The 18061-nt window shown below is 40.9% G+C and overlaps 1 protein-coding gene across 1 annotated transcript in view; it reads right to left on the bottom strand.

Moving 5' to 3' along the window:
- Positions 1–653: 653 nt before the first annotated feature.
- Positions 654–18061, bottom strand: part of LOC111145486 (nipsnap homolog 2) — a 30991-nt gene continuing 13583 nt past the window's right edge. The window contains exons 6-12 of the mRNA XM_022500382.1: positions 17207–17301; positions 16797–16867; positions 15878–16018; positions 14942–14973; positions 7860–7954; positions 3227–3310; positions 654–1811 (exon numbers count right to left, since the gene is read on the bottom strand). Of these exons, the coding sequence (XP_022356090.1) occupies positions 1747–1811; positions 3227–3310; positions 7860–7954; positions 14942–14973; positions 15878–16018; positions 16797–16867; positions 17207–17301 (583 nt within the window). The 3' untranslated portion in view covers positions 654–1746. The remainder of the gene's footprint in view (positions 1812–3226; positions 3311–7859; positions 7955–14941; positions 14974–15877; positions 16019–16796; positions 16868–17206; positions 17302–18061) is intronic.

Raw genomic sequence — 18061 nt, 5'->3', positions numbered from 1 at the left:
GATAGGAAATTCCAGATTTCTGCAGGGTTCACTTCAAGTCCATACAGTTTGTAAGTGAAAATTCCCTCCATTCCTCACAATTTTTTCCCAGTTCTGAATAGCTAGATCACCAGTAAAGGTAATTCACCAGTAATACTAATTCTATCCTTTCTCTTTATGTAGTTTAGAAAGCAGTTTCATATAAATAATCCTTTGATTCACATCCTATAAACATGCTCTGAGCATCCAATCAGTAGAACTGCTAAGATGCAGGTCTTCTATGCTGGAGCTCCCCATCCCTCTCCTTCCTCCTGCTCCCCGTGGCACTAAGAAGTTAAAAAATTCAGAGCGGAAGAGCCGTTAAGTGCCACGGAATTCCACCTCCCCATTTTATGGATTCAGGGAGCTGAACACCGAAGACGGGAAGTGCCTCGTCAAGGAAAAGCGCCTGTTCTTCTGCCGGCTGCCCCAGTCCCCCAGACACCATGCCCTGGTACACCAACACCCGGTCCTCGATCACTTGGCTAAGTGGCTAGGGAGAAGTCGAGGAGCTTATTCAGTATTTTGCTCCATAAACTCAACATGTGCCCACTCAACAGGGACAAGCTGTATTTCAAGAGGGACAGGGTCATTTTCAGCACAAGTTCATACAAAAAGATTGCAAACAAGTAATATGTGAAAATCAAGAGGATTTTATTGATTTTTGTAGGTTCTTGGAGAAAACCATTCACATGTAAAAGTTTGACATTTGCTATGAGATTTATTCACACTTTATTTTATACATAAATTCTTTAATTTGGGGGTCAGACATAATTTTTCACTTCAACGGGACTTTCACATGATTACAGTCACAAAACAGGCACACTATATTGAAAAACTAAATCAAACAGAGCTCGACAAAATACGTACTTTATTCCAACTTGAATCTCAACATGCACCACCCCTCATACATGATCTTGGAAGTATCTGCTGTGAGCTTACTAAAATATTAACTACAGAATGTCTGAGGTCACAAATGATTGTTTACAAAATAAAACCTCTTTTCCTAGTGCTACTCATTTTATTATAGAAAAATATTACCAATAAAAATTAGTGCTTTTCAAGATGTTCATTTCAAAAATCACATATGATACACAGGTTCAAGCCATTATTTCCTCTCACACAGAGCTATCACAGTACACTCTGTGAAGACTGAATTACTGATTAAATAAATGTACCTTAGCAACCATTACCACCTTAGTAATGACACGTTGTTTACTATACCAACTGATTAAAAAGGAGAGTGAATTAAAACATTTTCAGGTATTGGGTATGCTCTTAATTTGTTCCGAGTCTGAGGCTCAGAAAAACTGCTGGAGTAACATGACAAAATTTCTATTTCTTCCTGATACAAGAAATTTGTCTAAAAAAATCTGTAATTATAAAACAGATTTGCTTTTAATAAAGAGGTTGCTAGCTTTTTTTTCATGGTTATGTTCCTATTTGGAGAGGATTCAAATTTTAATTTGGGCCCTCTTTTCCCAGAGGGTAGAGAGGGGTGGCTAGAAGTATAAGGTGTATTCGACAAACATAGGGATGCTTCCACTGTTGCAGTCAAAATGTAATAGTTTCCTTTCTTGTGATTATGTAAATTTTAAAGAAAAGAGGTCTCTCATAAGCTATATACAGCAGTTTACATTTCAGTGTTTTTTCACTTGATATACAATTAAAATTAATTTATGACAAATACTTGTCACATAAATTTATGTAGGCACGTCTAAAATCTGTTTACTGGAGGGGTGAGGTCTTCAGTGGGATCATGATTCTGGATTCCATTTCCTGAATAAGTGGGACTGAAAACAAGGATCAAGATTATTACGCTTGTTCTTTTCTAAACAGATTATGGTAAATGTACAGTAACAAACACATTGCAGAGAATGTTCAGAAGACATGCTGCTTGGAATCAGAACAGACTGGAAAACAAAGGACTGATCTCAGGGAGAGAAATACATAGGTTAACGGTAGATGTTTTTAAACAAACAGGAGATGTTTTTAAAATTAAAGCAGATTCTGTTTGGAGATCTGTTTCATTTGTAGGAACTTAGGAATGTCCCTTTTGTAAGAAAAGTGATGCTTTCTCGAAAGGCTGAGAACTCTGAGCTAAAATACAGTTATATAAAACCAAGTAATACTGCATGTAACTACAGATAGCACTGAAACCCACTGCTGAGTAAACTACACCTCTTGGAACTAATAAACGTTTAAAAATAAGCAAATCATCCACATACAATTACATGATGTTTTGAACCAAAAGACAAGATAACACTTATTTTCTAGAACAAATTACTCTTTGATTTTCTTAGTAGTATATGGACTTAAATGTACCTGACATGCAACATGATTGGTACTTATAACCTGTGTCCTCGTTACTGGGTTGTATTCAGCCCAACTGTTCTTATAAAAAATCAAGCCACGAGGATTTCATAGTATATATGTATGTGGCTATCCATGCAAAATGCCAAATTAATTTTCAAAATTACTTTTAATTGCTGTACTAAATTATAATGTTTTTGGGAATAGATAACTTTGATGAGAAAGGGAAAGCCCAGAAGAATATTGTGTAATAAATATTCAGAGAATATTGAAAAGTACAAAAAAAAGGGAATGATGTAAAATTTACAACATACAGGATCTGAAAACTGTACCAGACAATACTTGCTTTTTTTTTTAAAAGATTTTATTTTATTTTATTTTTTTAAAAGATTTTATTTATTTATTTGACAGAGATCACAAGTAGGCAGAGAGGCAGGCAGAGAGAGAGAGAGAGAGGAGGAAGCAGGCTTCCCGCAGAGCAGAGAGCCGGATGTGGGGCCCGATCCCAGGACCCTGGGATCATGACCTGAGCCAAAGGCAGAGGCTTTAACCCACTGAGCCACCCAGGCGCCCCTAAGATTTTATTTTTAAATAATATCTACACCCAAAGTGGGGCTTGAACTCACAACCTTATGAGATCAAGAGTCACATACTCCAATGACCGAGCCCGCCAGGCATCCCCCACACATACTTGAAAAAATGAAAGTTCCTTATTGAAAACAAGGCATGTAACTATTAAAGAAAACTCTATTCTCCATTCCCCCCAACCTTATGAGTCACTGTCCTAGAGCAATATACTATTAAAAAAAAAAAGTACATATTAGCCTTGGAGGGAAAGAACATAAAACAGTTAAGATGAGAAGAACGGCAAGTTTTATATTTATGAAAATATTACCTGTATAATATACCAATTCTTCCCAGCCATGTTTATGCCACGCTGCATTCCGTATATCTTCCCTGGTCTGAAGATCCTTGTAAGCTGAAAAAGAACCACACAGAAGCAAGGCTTAAACCAAAGAAAATGTCCTGTGTTCCACTAGTATGTCCGTCAAGTACTGGGTCAGCTGCTCGGCTAGTTTTCTCAAAGAGACCACTTTGGGGATTTAACACTAAGCTGAGATCACTATACGCTGGTTACTCTGAGCAAAATTATTTAGGCCTTGTGAGAAGTAAAACAGCTCTCTAAGTTTGACAATCTAGTCAATCCAAGACCTATCTTTCAAACCAAGTGTATTTCTTCAATAACATGTTAAATTCATAATCAGAAACTGTCAAACTACAGATAAATAATATTCAGTTCAATTTTGCTCAACATTTCCAAAGCACTACAACGATGTGGGTGACAGACTGTGTTCACTGCACCGGAGGGCAAAAAGACCAGTAAAGGCAAAGAACACGGTGGTCTCCTTGAGAACAGAGTGGGGAGGAGAGGAGAGAGCTGTGGGAGGTGTGATTTGACCAGGTGCGCTTTGAAGGTTGAAAAGAATGTCATGGACAGGAACAGAAAAGAAAGCTCCACCAGGTGGAGAGAAGAGTGTCAAAGGCATCAGGTCGTTGGTGTCACGTGGTACAATTCAGGGATCTCATCCGGATGCCTCGATTTCTGATTCCCAGGCTAGGCAACCTCCTTCCAACCACTCACCAGGGAAATACCTGGTGAGGCATTTTGACAGGGGGGTGTCAGTGAAGACTAAAAGGATAAGAATCGGGGCTTCTAGTGTCTATTCTGGGACACACACCTGTTCTCCACAGGATTTCCTTTTCCTGAAAGAAGACCTACCCTTGTAGGCCTAGGAGTTTAACCATCTAAGATAAAATTTCCTTCAACTAGTAATAGAGTATACATTTATTACAAGCAATTTTGAAGATGCTGAAAAGTAGAAGGAAAATAAATCTTGTACCTTTCACCACCCAGAGCAAAACAGCATTAACGTGACAAGCAGTACATTCCAACTGAGGTCAGGTGCACGGCCAGTGCACTGAGTGGTCACTCCCCTTGCAGAGAACACAGGTTGGGGATGGCTGTGTTCTTATTTTTTCATTTCAAATTTTTAATTTTCTTAATTAAAATGTTTTATTATGGTAAAATATGCACAGAAAAATTAACTTTTATTTAAAAAGATTTATTTATTTGAGAGGGAGAGAGTGAGCATGAGGTGGGAAGGGGCAAGGGTAGAGGGACAAGCAGGCTCCCTGCTGAGTGGGGAGCCCGATGTGGGGCTCTACCCTAGGACCCTGTGATCATGACCTGAGTAGAAGCTTAACCGACTGAGCCACCCAGGCGCCCAGCAAAATTAACTTTTAACTATTTTAAAATGTACAATTCAGTGGTGTTAAATACATTCACAACTATCCCCCTTTCATTACTATCCATCTCTAAAACTTTTCACCATCGCAAATTAAAACTGTACCCACTGAACACTAACTCCCCATTCTCCCTAACCCCCAAGCCCTGGTAACCTGTACTCTGCACTGTCTCTATGAATTTGCCTCTTCTAGACACCTCGTATAAGGGAATTTAATGTTTTCAAGGGTTATGTGTGTCGCAGTATGGACTGGCATTTCGCCCCCCCAGACGGATAAATATGTACATACCACATTTTGTTTATCTATTCATCAGTCTATCCACATTTGGATTTGGGGAGGCTTTTATTTTATTACTGTTTTTTTTGTTGGGGAGGCTTTTAAAGGTGGGAGGCCCTTGAGCATGGACGTATTGCTGAGGAAGGGAGCCCTTAGATGGGGTGGTGGTGAGCAAACGGGTGCAGTGAGGCGTTGAGGTGAGGAAGGGACGGCATCGAGCATGCAGGTCAGAGGAAGAGCTGCTGTGCTGTGGAGAGATCTGCTCAAGTCTGGGCCTGCTGCAGTGACTCAACGGCTGCTGATTTATCTGTGAGTCACAGATACCTCGCTATGGCGCGTGGCTGTAAGGATGAGAGAATGATGCTGGAGGGGCTGGGTCAGTGTGGTTCTCTAAGAAGTATGGCACAGGGAGGGCAAGGTTTTGGAGGCAGGCAACTGAGAATTCAATTCTGCATATCTCAGTACTTTCTCTGATAAAGTAGGGAGCAGGCAGTGGATGTTTGGCACACTAACTGGGGACAACAAAGGCAGGCAGAGAAAGGGACCGCCTAAGAAAAGACATGAGCTGCCATCTGGCCACTTTCCAAAGCCAGAGCACCACACTATTCCTAGCTTCCGCGTCTGTGCGTTGTGGCTGACCTTGTGGACTCCTCCTCTTGTGCTGCTCTGTGAAAGCTCAAGCTCCTTCCCGTAGGACAGAGTTAAGGGTCTGTGACACCCTGGTGCCTGTCTACTCCTTCGCCTGGGAATTCCAATCCAGACACATTGTAACCCTGACCTGAGTGGAGTTCCTGTGCTTGCGAACAGAGGATGTCTAGGACAGGGTGTGGGTGCCAAGCCTGAGGGGTGAGTGAGTGAACGGAACAGGGCTGACTTTTCAGTTTATTTCCTCGAGACATAGCACGTACTGTTTTAAAAAAATAATAATAGGGGCTCAGTGGGTTAAGCCTCTGCCTTCGGCTCAGGTCATGATCCTAGGGTGCTGGGATCGAGCCCTGCATCGGGCTCTCTGCTCAGCGAGGAGCCTGCTTCCTCCTCTCTCTCTGCCTCTCTGCCTACTTGTGATCTCTCTCTAGGTCTCTGTCAAATAAACTTTTTATAAAAAATCTTAAAAAGAAATAATAAGAATGACTTCACCCGTATCTCAAACCCATAAAGGTTAAATTAGGTTTAGCATAATCTCTAAAGGCAGGTATTAAAGATTTGTTTCCAAGTCTACCGCATTTGAACACTCTGGTATCCATGGAGTCCTGTCCCAGCTGGCTGGAAAATGAAGCCCCAGGACACGGTGGAACGTGCCTCTACGGGGAGCTGAGGTTACTGTGGCATTTATTATTTGCTGCAGGGTTTCCATTTCTTTTCTTTTTTTTTCTTTTTAAAAGATGTTATTCATTTATTTACTTTTGAGAGAGAGAGAAGGAGAGCGAGCGAGAGCACAAGTCGGGGGAAGGGCAGAGCAGGAGGGGAAGAGAATCTCAGGTGGACTCCTGCTGAGTCTGGGGCCGGTCTGGGGTTCGATCTCACAACCCGGAGATCATAACCTGAGCCCAAACTGAGAGACAGACTCTCAACCAACGGTGCCTCCAGGAACCCCATGTGCAGTGTTTTCACTCGCTCACCCGCCAGGAAAGCCCAGTGTATGCGGCTGAGCTAAGCTCTGGTCGAAGTAGTGATGGGTGGGGGTGAGGATGGGGTCTCCTCCCCAGACCCTGAAGACCTGGGGGGAAGGCGTTCCCATTCAGACTTAGGTCCCCCCACAGCTCTCCGACCATATAGCCAGTCTGCGCTATTTCATTTTCTGACCACTTTTCATAATCTCCTGTTTTCCCATCACTGTTCTGACCCCTCCTTCTTGCCTTTACCTGCCAACTCCTTCAGGTCCTGAAGGCTAGCTCCTACTCACCTTCTACTGATGCCCCCAACTACATGTAAGTCTATGTCCCCTCAGTGCTGGGAGTACCCCGAATATAAACCCCTACATCACCGATCACAGACACGGCCTTGTGGCATGTCCCTCATGTTGGCTTTTCCCTCATGAGACCAGTCACCAGTCTCTATACGTCTGCCGTACTGACACAGCAGGCGGACAGGGTGCCGCCCTTGGTGGGACCCAAAGGTCAAATACCTCAGTTAATGAATATGGTCCAAAAACGAGTTATGCTTTTCATTTCTTTTAAAAGTGCGCTCCACACCCAGTGTGCAGCCCTTGGAGGGCTTGAGCTCACACCCTGAGATTAAGACCTGAGATGAGATCAGGAGTCCGATGGTTAACTTAGAAACCACCCAGGCGTTTTAACTTTAATAAACTTACACACATGTGCCCCAAATGTACCAAGCTATTACTCAGACCTGGCTCCTGTTCTATCAGGGGGACAGGCACACATAGCCACAGATGACGACCTACATGGTATTGGGCTCTGGGGGCTCAGGAGGAGAGTGACATTCACTGGGGGGCGAGGGGGCACATCTGAGTCAGGCCCTCAGAGATACCAAAGATAATGCCATACCAAAGTGAGCAGGGACAGAAGAGGGGACAGGAGAAGGGCCTCCAGAATGACAGTCTCAGACACAAGGCAGGCAGTAAGCTGACTGCGTGGGGACCTGCCTCTCTGGATCGAATGTGGGATAATCTGTGAGGAGCCACGTTAGTGTCTAGAAAGGGACGGCAGCTTTATCATCTTCCCTCTCCCACGGCCTCTCACTTCTCTTGCTCCTCTCACCATTATCCCCGCTCTCATGGCAGCCTCTAATGCACCCCAAGTCTACAGGCCTTTCACTGATGACCTCTTTCCTTCTAGACAGCCCAGCACTTAACTTTCTATGTTTCAGTTTGCTGCAGTGTTTCAAGTTACTGATGGGAGATGTGCTGTGTTGCCTGGTATAGCTTATTTGGTAACGTACTCTGAAATCCTAGTAACCCAAAAATGAAAGAAAAAGTTACGTACCCCAAAGATGATGGACCATGTATAGCTGCCCAATCTGAGAGAAGAATCCTCCCACCGCTTCACTACCGTCCTGTCTGAAGCGAATCGCACGAGCCCTGTGAGGAAAAATGACAACGTTCAGGTGCTGAGCTGGGTATGCTGGAAGTATCCGATTCTCTCCACCCTCACAGCAAGTGGTACCATATGAAGACTAAGTGTTTTTTAGCTATCAAATGCAACTGAAAATTATTTTAATGTGGATAACATATCTGAGTGCAAATGTACTGTTCTGTAGCTTTAACAGTCATTTTGGGGAGAAGTGGACAGTAATTAATGACTCTTAAAATCAGTGCTTGAGAATACAATAGTCGAGAAAAGTGGCCGAGGATAGGACCCATCAACTTAGAAAGAACTGTTTCTCCAAGAACACACTGAGAGAAAGCGAGGGAAACATGGATGCTAGAACACTCAAGATGCCGAAGCTACTGTATCTTAGGGAGACAGGGACCGCGCCTGGAGAATGGGGTTTAGGACAGAGATGAAGGGTGCACACCTTCAAAGCAGCTGCAGACCAGGAATTCTGGAAAACACATTGAATAACCATGAACGTGGAGCTTCCTGGCAATCCAGCATCACTATCAAAACGGAAGCTGCCTTGTGGTATTGTCATAGCGTTGTCGTATGGTGACAGATGGCAGCTACGCTTGGGGTGAGCAGAACATAATGTACAGACTTGACAAATCACTGTTGTATGCCGGAAACTACTTTAACATGTGTGTCGACCATATTTCAATAAAAAAATGAAAGAAAACCCCCCCTTTTTATCAGAACAAACCATCAGGAAAATTACCAAATGGCATTCCTATGTGTGGAAGAACATGTAGATACATGTGTCCATGTGCATGACATGGAATTGTGATTAAGTTGGCTAAAAACTGGCACTTGTTTTCAACATTCCTTTTTAAGATTTCCTACTGCAAAACCCAGCTCCCTAAACACCTTCTTTCATATTTGCACAGTACTTTGTTTATCTATGTAGTGATGCATCTGAAATCCTAAAATGGTTTTTAAGAAAAATGTACAGGGGCACCTGGGTGGCTGAGTCGGTTAACATCGCACTCTTGATATGGACTCAGGGTCCTGGGATCAAGTCCCTCATCAGGCCCCACACTCAGCTGGGAGTCTGCTGCTCTCTCTCCCTCTGCCCCTCCCCCATATCGAGTGTGTGCATCCATGCTCTCTCTCTCAAATAAAATCTTTTTAAAAAATTATGTTTTCCAAAAGCAGTTTTCAGGAATCAAACTTGAAAATGAAGGAAGTGGCCCGAAGTGATATACAAAAGTCACCTGGAAAATAGCTGGGGTTTCTCCGAGACCCCACACCACAGACCATCCGATATATTTACAGCAACACTGCCCAGGTTTGGGCCTGAAGTCTGTCACCTCAAGGTACCAGAGTTGGCAGGACTTGAGAAGGTGGATTTGTTCTAATTAATTTAAAGGAACTGGAGGCATAAGAACAAGGATTCTAATCTACTCACATCTGCAGTGAGACAGAACTCTTGAGGGACAAGAGATTTCAGTTGGCTTGACCGGCACTTTCTCGTCCTGGAGGCAAACTTCACATCAACTGAATTACAACATCTCAAGACAGTGGTGGGGTACAGATCCGAGCAAGGGCAACCAGGGCAGGAGTGATCTGTGCATCTCTGCTCTCATACCCATGAACTCCACTCTGAGCGGGACCCACGCTTTCAGGTTCTTCTGTGGTGAAGGAGGGATCTCTTGCTAGTGCCCCCATGGGCTACCCCCAAATAATATTAAATTCTTTAACCCTTACACTCAGAATTAAGTGATCAACAGCTTCATAATAATTATAAATCTGATTGGTAAATTACTGAAATTAAGCAAATCACTTTAATGTGCACTCTAGCTCAGAGAGGGAAGAACTGTCTTTCATTGATCGTGATAAATATTCAGCATTATTCATTCCATTATGAATTTTTCTAATTCAGTTACAGGAGGCAAAGAAAACATACTTGCCTTAGCCTGGTAATAATCAGAAGCATGTACTGAAGAGGAGATCACCATCTTAAATAGTTACCTATGTGCCAAAATATAAATTGAACGCTGAACTGGCTTTATAAATAGTTAACTGAAGAATCATCTCAGCACTTCTTTGTGAAGTCCATGGCGGGCAAGTCTTAATTAGTAATGTGCAAAAACAGAACTAATGAATGATCCTATTCTGCGGGCAACTAAATTATTACGTTTATAAGGCCCCTCCCTACGGTGCCTCCAGTAGCGGCATCCAGTTAACTAGGTATGTCTTAGTTTTCAAATTAAAACAATTTCTAACTTGCATTATGTAGCCTTTGATGACCCAAGAAGAAAAGATTTATTAGAAATAAGAATCGCAGGAGCCTCTGCTGGCTCAGGCTATAGAGCATGTGACTCTTGATCTCTGGGTTGTGGGTTCAAACCTCATGCTGGGTATAGAGATTACTTAAAAATAAAATCTTAAAAAAAAAAAAAAATCCAGAACTGTTTTTTGGAGCTAGAAGAGATCTTAGAAAATTATACAGTTCAAAGCAAGAAATTTCATTGCTGAAAAAGAACACATCTAAGCTGAAAGTACGTAAAAAGCCACAGGTTCTCCTTTAAAGATAAGGAAGCCAAAGGGTTAATGTCTGACTAATGGCCAATAACCTACTCTTCTATCCCTCTTAATTCCTGAGGTTTTATATTATTATAATTCTGTTTGTTTTTTCCTCACAATAGGATTTTAAAAAACTATATAAAATGATGGTAAAAGTTGGTGTTTTGTGATAATGCTCTTGAGCGTGCTTCTTATGTTCCACCATCCAGTTTAACATAGCTGTTAAGATGGAAGAAATGGGGCGCCTGGATGGCTTGGTTGGTTGAGCTACTGCCTTAGGCTCAGGTCATGATCCTGGAGTCCCAGGATCAAGTCCCGCATTGGGATCCCTGCTCCACAGGGAGTCTGCTTCTCCCTCTGACATTCTCCCCCCTCATGCTCTCTCTCACTGTCTCTCTCTCAAGTAAATAAATAAAATCTTAAAAAAAAAAAAAGACGGAAGAAATGGAGAGTTTTATCGTTCAGGTCAGGGCTGGCAAAACAGACCGTCAGCCTAAATCCCACCTTCTGTAGCTTGTTTTCATGGCCCAGAACCTAAGAATGATTTCTACCTTTTTATTTTTTAAGATTTTATTTATTTATTTGACAGAGAGAGATCTCAAGTAGGCAGAGAGGCAGGCAGAGAGGAGGAGAGAGAGGGGGAAGCAGGCTCACTGCTAAGCAGAGAGCCTGATATGGGGCTCGATCCCAGAACCCTGAGATCATGACCCAAGCTGAAGGCAGAGGCTTAACCCACTGAGCCACCCAGGTGCCCCTGATTTCTACCTTTTTAAATGCTTGAAAAAAAAATCTCATCAAAAGAATAATATTTCATGACACATGAAAATCATGACATTCAAATTTTAGCAGCCATAAATAAAGTTTTCTTGGGGGGTTCCTGGGGGGAGGCCAAATGCCCTCTGAACATGTACTAAGATGATTTTTATACTGTTAATTTGTGCCCATTAAAACACTCTGGCCACCTAGATTTTTAAAACACCAATACTTGACATTTTCGTACATTTCAGATCTTTTCAAACAGAAATGACCACCACAGAAACAGATGAAGCTCCCTTTACATTCTTCTCCCCGCCCCCCGACTAGTCACCACTTTTTGGAAGCAGTTACCTCTCTTTCGAAGACCGTCTTCCTGTCCACGGTTCTATATTTCTACTTCATATGTGTGTATCCATGAACAGTAATTATATCTTTTTCATAGAACTCGTTTATATCACTCTCTTGTATCATTTTAAAATTTACCTACAAGACAACATGTTGTACATATCCTCTAACTAGCTCTTTCTCCTCAACTTGGCTTTTCAGTATTACTGCACCTGCCAATCTGTTTCACGTTCGCCACCGTGTAGGATTCTACCACACGAATTTACTATAATCCATTTCCCTCAGACACGTAGGTTGTTCACAGGTTTGGCAATTGACCTTTTCTTCATGTGCAACCACGAGTTTCCGCTGTCCATTAAACGTTTACCAACCGCCCAGGATGGGCCAGGCCTTGTAGACAGTGTCAGGGACTGGAAAGCAGAGCAGCTCCTGGGCTGACAAGTGCTCTAACAGAGGCATGGAGGCAACGGGCTGGGGTGCAGAGGCCACACACCAATTACACACTCGACTGTGTTGTATCTACCAATCTCCTTATTTTGAATTATCCTTGGATTCATGGTATAAATTCTCCTTAGTGAGGTGTGTCATTAGCAGCTTCACTGAGGTATATTTTATAACCTAGAAAATTAAATTAGACGTATAGTACTTTTTTTTTTAAAGTAAACATACAGCCTTGTGCAATCATCACTACAATCCACTTAAGCTAGGATCCCTTGTGCCCATCTGCAACATTTTCTGTTCCCACCTCCAGCCCCAGGAAACCACTCATCCTTCCGTCTCTATAGATTAGACATTTCTGGACATTCTGTACATGTGTACTTTGAGCACTTATCCGTGGTTCACTCCTTTTCATTGCCGAGTAGACTCCCACGCGGACCCAGCAAGGCTTGTCTATCCGTTCCTCTGCTGACGGGCATTTAGGTTGTTTGCACTACTTGGTTATTATGAGAAATGCTGTCTATGATCACGGATATGAATCTATATGGACGTACACTTTCATTCTCTTGGAACAGAACTGCTGGGCCATATTGTAATTCCACGTTTAACATTTTGAGTAACTGCCTATTTTCCCAAGTGCCTGCACCATTTTACATTCTCCCTAGCAATGTATGAGGGCCCCAATGCATTCCCAACCTCATCAACATTTATTACTATCTGTCCGTTTAGCCATAGCCCTCTGAACATGTGTGGAGTCTCATCTTGTGGTGTTACTTTGCATTTCCCTAACGACTGAGAGGGTTGGGCGCTTTTCATGTCCTTATTAGCATTTATTTATACATCTCCTTTGATGAAATGTCTATTCAAATCCTTTGCCCACTGAAAAACATTTTTTAACATTTATTTTATGATTATTTTTTAGTATTAATTTATTGTATCATTAAAAACACATAACATTAAACTTATCTCAGCCACTTCACAGTTCAGTAGTATCAAGTACATTCATACTGTTGGGCAAGAGATCTCTAGAACTTCTTCATCATGCAAAATTGAACTCGATACCCACTAAATACCAAGTTCCCTTCACCGGGACCCTGGCAATCATTCATTTTCCATTACTGTGATTTTGGCTACTTTAGACACTCATAATAGTGGAATCATATAGTATTTGTCCTTTTATGACTGGCTTAATGTCCTCAAGGCTCATCATATTGTAGCACATGGCAGAATTTCCTACTTTGGAAGGCTGCATAATATTCCTTTATATGTATATATAAGATTTTCTTTATCTATTCATCTGTCAATGGATATCTGGGTGGCTTTCACCTCTGGGCTACGTGACTAATGTTGTAATGAACATGAATGTGAAAATATCTTCTTGAAATGCTGCTTTGAATTCTTTTGATTATATACCCAGAAGGAGGGTTGCTAGATCATATGATAATCCTATTTTTAATGTTTTGAAGAACTGTTGTACTGTTTTTTCCTAGTGGCTGCAACATTTTACATTCTTACTGACAATATACAAAGTCCCAATTTCTCTGTATCTTCACCAACACTTATTTCCCGTTCTTTTGATAATGGCCTTCACAGAGGGTGTGAGATGGTATCTTATCATGGTTTTGATTTGCATTTCTCTTATGATTAATGATGCTGAACATCTTTTGGCTGTTTGTGGATCTTTAGAGAACTGTCTATTCAAATTCTGTCCATTTTTAACTGGGTTATTTGTCTTATTATTGAGTTGTAGGATTTTTTTATATATGTGGATGCAAGTCCTTTATCAGATATGATTTGTGAAATTTTCTCCCAGTCTATGACTTACTTGCCTTTTAATTTTAAAATGATGCCCTTTGAATTATAAAAGTTTTTAATTCTGATGAGTTATAATTTATCATTTTCTTGTGTGCACTGTGGTTTTGGTGTTACATCTAAGAACTCTTTGCTTAACCCTAGATCACAATGATTCTCTCCTATGTTTTCTTCTGAAAGCTGTGTTATGGTTAATTTTGGTATATATGTGAGATAGGGCTCTAAATTTATCCTTTTGCAAAGATATTCAGTTGTTTCAGTACCCTTTGTTGAAAGGCTGTCTGTCCTCACTGAAATGACTTGGTGCATGGACTGAAAGCTAATGAACTCACGTATGTGAGTTTCCTTCTGAACTTGCACTTCTGTTCCATTGATTTGCATGCCTGTTCTTATGCTAGTACCACACGGTCTTGATTACTCTAGCTTTGCAGTCAGTTCTGAAATTGAGAAGTGTGAGTCCTCCAGCTTTGTTCTTCTTTTTAAGGTTGTTTTAGCTGTCTTGGGTCCTTTGCATTTCTGAAGCCTTGCTGGGGTTCTGACTGGGATTGTTGTGAATTTATAGATCAGTTTGCAGAAAAACTGGTACTTTGTTACTTAAATGAAGGAGAAAAACAACAAGCAACTGTGTCATTGTGGTGCTGTGTGTGTGACAAAAACATTTCAAAGAAAGTAATATCCAAGAAGAATATGAAATAACATAATGCAACAGTGGGGTTTTATTAAAAAAAAAAATATATATATATACATACATATATATATATATATATATTATATATATATAATATATATATATGACATGTTATTCAGGATTTACCTTCAAATAGTCTGGGTTGGGAGAGTGAGACCTAAGCAAGACTGGCCAGGTGTGGTAACTATGGAAGCTAAGTCACGGGCACGGAAGGTGGGGAGATTCATGGGGTTATTCCTTCTAGTTTTGTGTATGTTCAAAAAAATTTCATAATAGAAACATCAAATAAAACAGTCTAGTATCAAATCATGGCTTTATCCCCAGATTTTATTTCTGGAATTAAACACTGTAACCTAAAATAAGCTATTAGTAAGATTACAAACTCACCGTTTGGTAATATACTCACCAGTAATTGCCCCATTCTATCATAGTTCCTGGCTGAAAAGAGATTTGGATTTTGGTGTGTTAGTTCTGTGAATAAATAGGAAATAGTAGTATAAAAAATATCAAATGACAAAACTAACTTAAAAATAACTTTTAATAACATGAAGTGTAACATAAAAAATGTAACAAATTAATATTATTTACCATGCTCATATCTATCCCATAGTGGAAGTAATATTCTATTCTATTTCAAGTAAGAAGGCAGTATTTACAGTAAAGCATCCAATTATGGTTATCAAAATCATAGCTAGGTCCATTCTCCAGATGTACTGAACTCATGATTAAATTGTTGGCACCCATTCAGACTTTATTGTGAAATTAAAAAAAAATTCAATTTACTGAATCACTACTTTTTCCAGTATTATGGTGAGTATTAGACTACTAAGATCTACTACTGATACGTACTCCTTTTAACAATATTGCCATGTTGCTATCTGGGGCTTTCTTTCTAGTAGTGCTCAGTGGGGAAGCACCATGAAAGGCTTACAAAATATTATTCCCTTCGACTCTTACAGTGCTGTGACTTATTCAGCGGGGCCACATTTATTAGTTGCTCTAGTTCAATTACAGCAGATGCTATATATTACAGCTAGTCCTGCATTTTAGGTCTTTCCTCTTAAAAACCGCTATGCTAGATGGAAAAATGTCAAATAATAAACATTATACATAAGATTCTAAAAAACAAGAGCATGGCAGAAGAGAAAGAATAAGAGAGAAGAAGATAAAAAAAAAAAAGGAAAGAGGAGAAGGACTGGACAGCAGAGAAGACAAACCAATCAAAATATTATGCCAAACACACATCACAAAACGTAAACTCAACTTTTGTTTTTGGCACTAAGGGGTGCTCACGCCTCCTCACAGAAGAATGAGGGCTGTTAACCCGTATTTTAGTACTTACTCGGAGCTGGTAAGATCTGAGTTCATATATATTAGGTCCTGACCGTGGCACAGGCTCATTCCAGAAACTGAACTCCAACAGCAGCTGATTCTTCCTAGAGAGAAGCATGTTGCTTCTTGCCTTGCGGAATTCCACAAATTCCTTTGAGGGAAACAAAAAATGTGCTCATGATATCCTCTGATAGTTACATGTAAACCCACGTTAGTATCATTTATATTCCTTCTATGATGGAATGCTACCATGAAAAGGGTCCCAGGTGGCCCGAGACAGCCCTGGTTTACAGCTTGTTGAGCCAGCATAAAAATTATGAGCACTCACTTCCACTCTCAGAAGTGTCCGGAGTTAGATGACAGACTACATGGCCATCCCGAGTATTCAGGTAACAACGTAAGCAAATTCAATTCCTACAGTTTTACGTTCTCCTGACGGTGACTGACAACATATTAATAGAAGTGACACAGGGACTACAGAATATCAGATGGTCCCAAAGCCACTTATGTTTGGACTGGGAATCTACACAAAAGGTTTTCTTTCCAGTAGTGTGTGGCTGTTCAAAGTCTCTTCATCAACCTGCACCTATCACTGAAGGGACGGGGAGGGGAGGGCGGTCGCTTCCCACAGCAGCTGTGTGTTAGGTAACCCACGGCTCACTGGGGCTACCATGCTGACTTGCTGGCGTCGAAGTACAGGCTCACCAGTTTCAAAGCACAGCTGACTTCTACGGTAAGAACTGTTATGTTAATAGTATTACAGCCCGTTAATTAGTTGCAGTACAGCTTCAAGAATCCAAACAATAAAACTTTTACTACAAAAAAGTTTATTAATGTTAAAAAAATGAGGACAGAAAAAGTCATTTAATTCTGTACTATCATTTATTTTATCATTAGTCTGAGTAAATAAACATTTTTCAAAATCATACCCGATTTTCTCTGAGTTTACTCATGACCTCTGTGAGGGCTGGGTAGCCTCCTTCATACCTCCAGAGGTGCACTGAAATATATTTTAAAAGAGAACATACATTTAGGGTTTCATGATACTCTTACCTTGAAAACAGTCTACGTACACATTATGTTAACACAACACAAAACTGTAATGGGCTATGTGTTGGCATATGAGCGACACCATAAATTTTCAATAATGGATTCAAATGTTAAAGAAAAAAAAGTAGTTTTTTGAAATCAATTACTGGAGAAACTATTTTAAACATAAAACTAGACAGACCTGGAAAGCTTTGATTATAAAAACAAGTATTAAATTAAATATTATTTAAGTCATTGACAGGAAAGGCATAGGGAACAAGTGTTTATTCCAAAGACTTCTGCTTCCTACCAGCTTGATCCTGCTCGCCATACCACGTGTTCCAGGTCCCCACCAGAGTACAAGGGTAATGCTTATCTTCATGAATCTTTGGCAACACCTCTTGACTTAAAGAGAAGAAACAGCAACACTAATTAAACAACTGACAAGATCATACCAGGTGGACACATGATCAGCAACAGGGAGAAGGCCATCTACTCTGTTCTGACAACTAACATCACAATACATTTATGATAAACCTGTGTTTAGAATTACCCTTTTAGCTATGTTCTACTCTAACATCCCCCTTATCAGAGACTCAGGTTTCTGTAATCCAACTACCTAGAACAGCTGGAAACAACTGCAGTGATAAAAATGGATAAGGAAGAGCCAAAGGTCCCAGCATTCCAGGAACGACATGGGTCTACTATTTGCTATTTCAGGAAAAAGAAAATGAAGTACCTAGGAATGGTGAAGTTTCTAAGAGCTAAGTTCTGCTGGTTCCCAAGACAGGAAGGAGAGAAACAGGAACAGAAAAAGAGCATGGAAGAAATAAGAGAAGGAAGTGATGTTTAAGACAGGGGACAACAGAAGCGGCACGAGCAGGCAGAGGTGGCCGGGGCAGAGAACAAGTTGGCTCTAAGGAGGGAGGAGGAAGACAGAGCTGGAACCCAACACAGCCTGGAAGCAACCCAGCTCTAACAGTCCCCGAGGGCATCAGAAACCAAATTAAAGATACAATGTGGAGCGTAACTAGGTTCTACTCAATTCAACCAGCTGATGGGATTTAGGAAGTATCATACAATCCCATGTTGCATCATTACCAGTGACTGTACAGACTAGCGGCAAAGCCACGACAGTTATGGCAGTCTATTAATTTAACAGAGG

Source organism: Enhydra lutris, unplaced genomic scaffold, assembly GCF_002288905.1.
Source record: "Enhydra lutris kenyoni isolate GAN:26980312 unplaced genomic scaffold, ASM228890v2 scaffoldscaffold13, whole genome shotgun sequence".
In the NCBI taxonomy this organism is placed as follows: domain Eukaryota; kingdom Metazoa; phylum Chordata; class Mammalia; order Carnivora; family Mustelidae; genus Enhydra; species Enhydra lutris.
The sequence above is the reverse complement of the archived record's forward strand: the minus strand, read 5'-3'. Positions and strand labels throughout refer to the sequence as shown.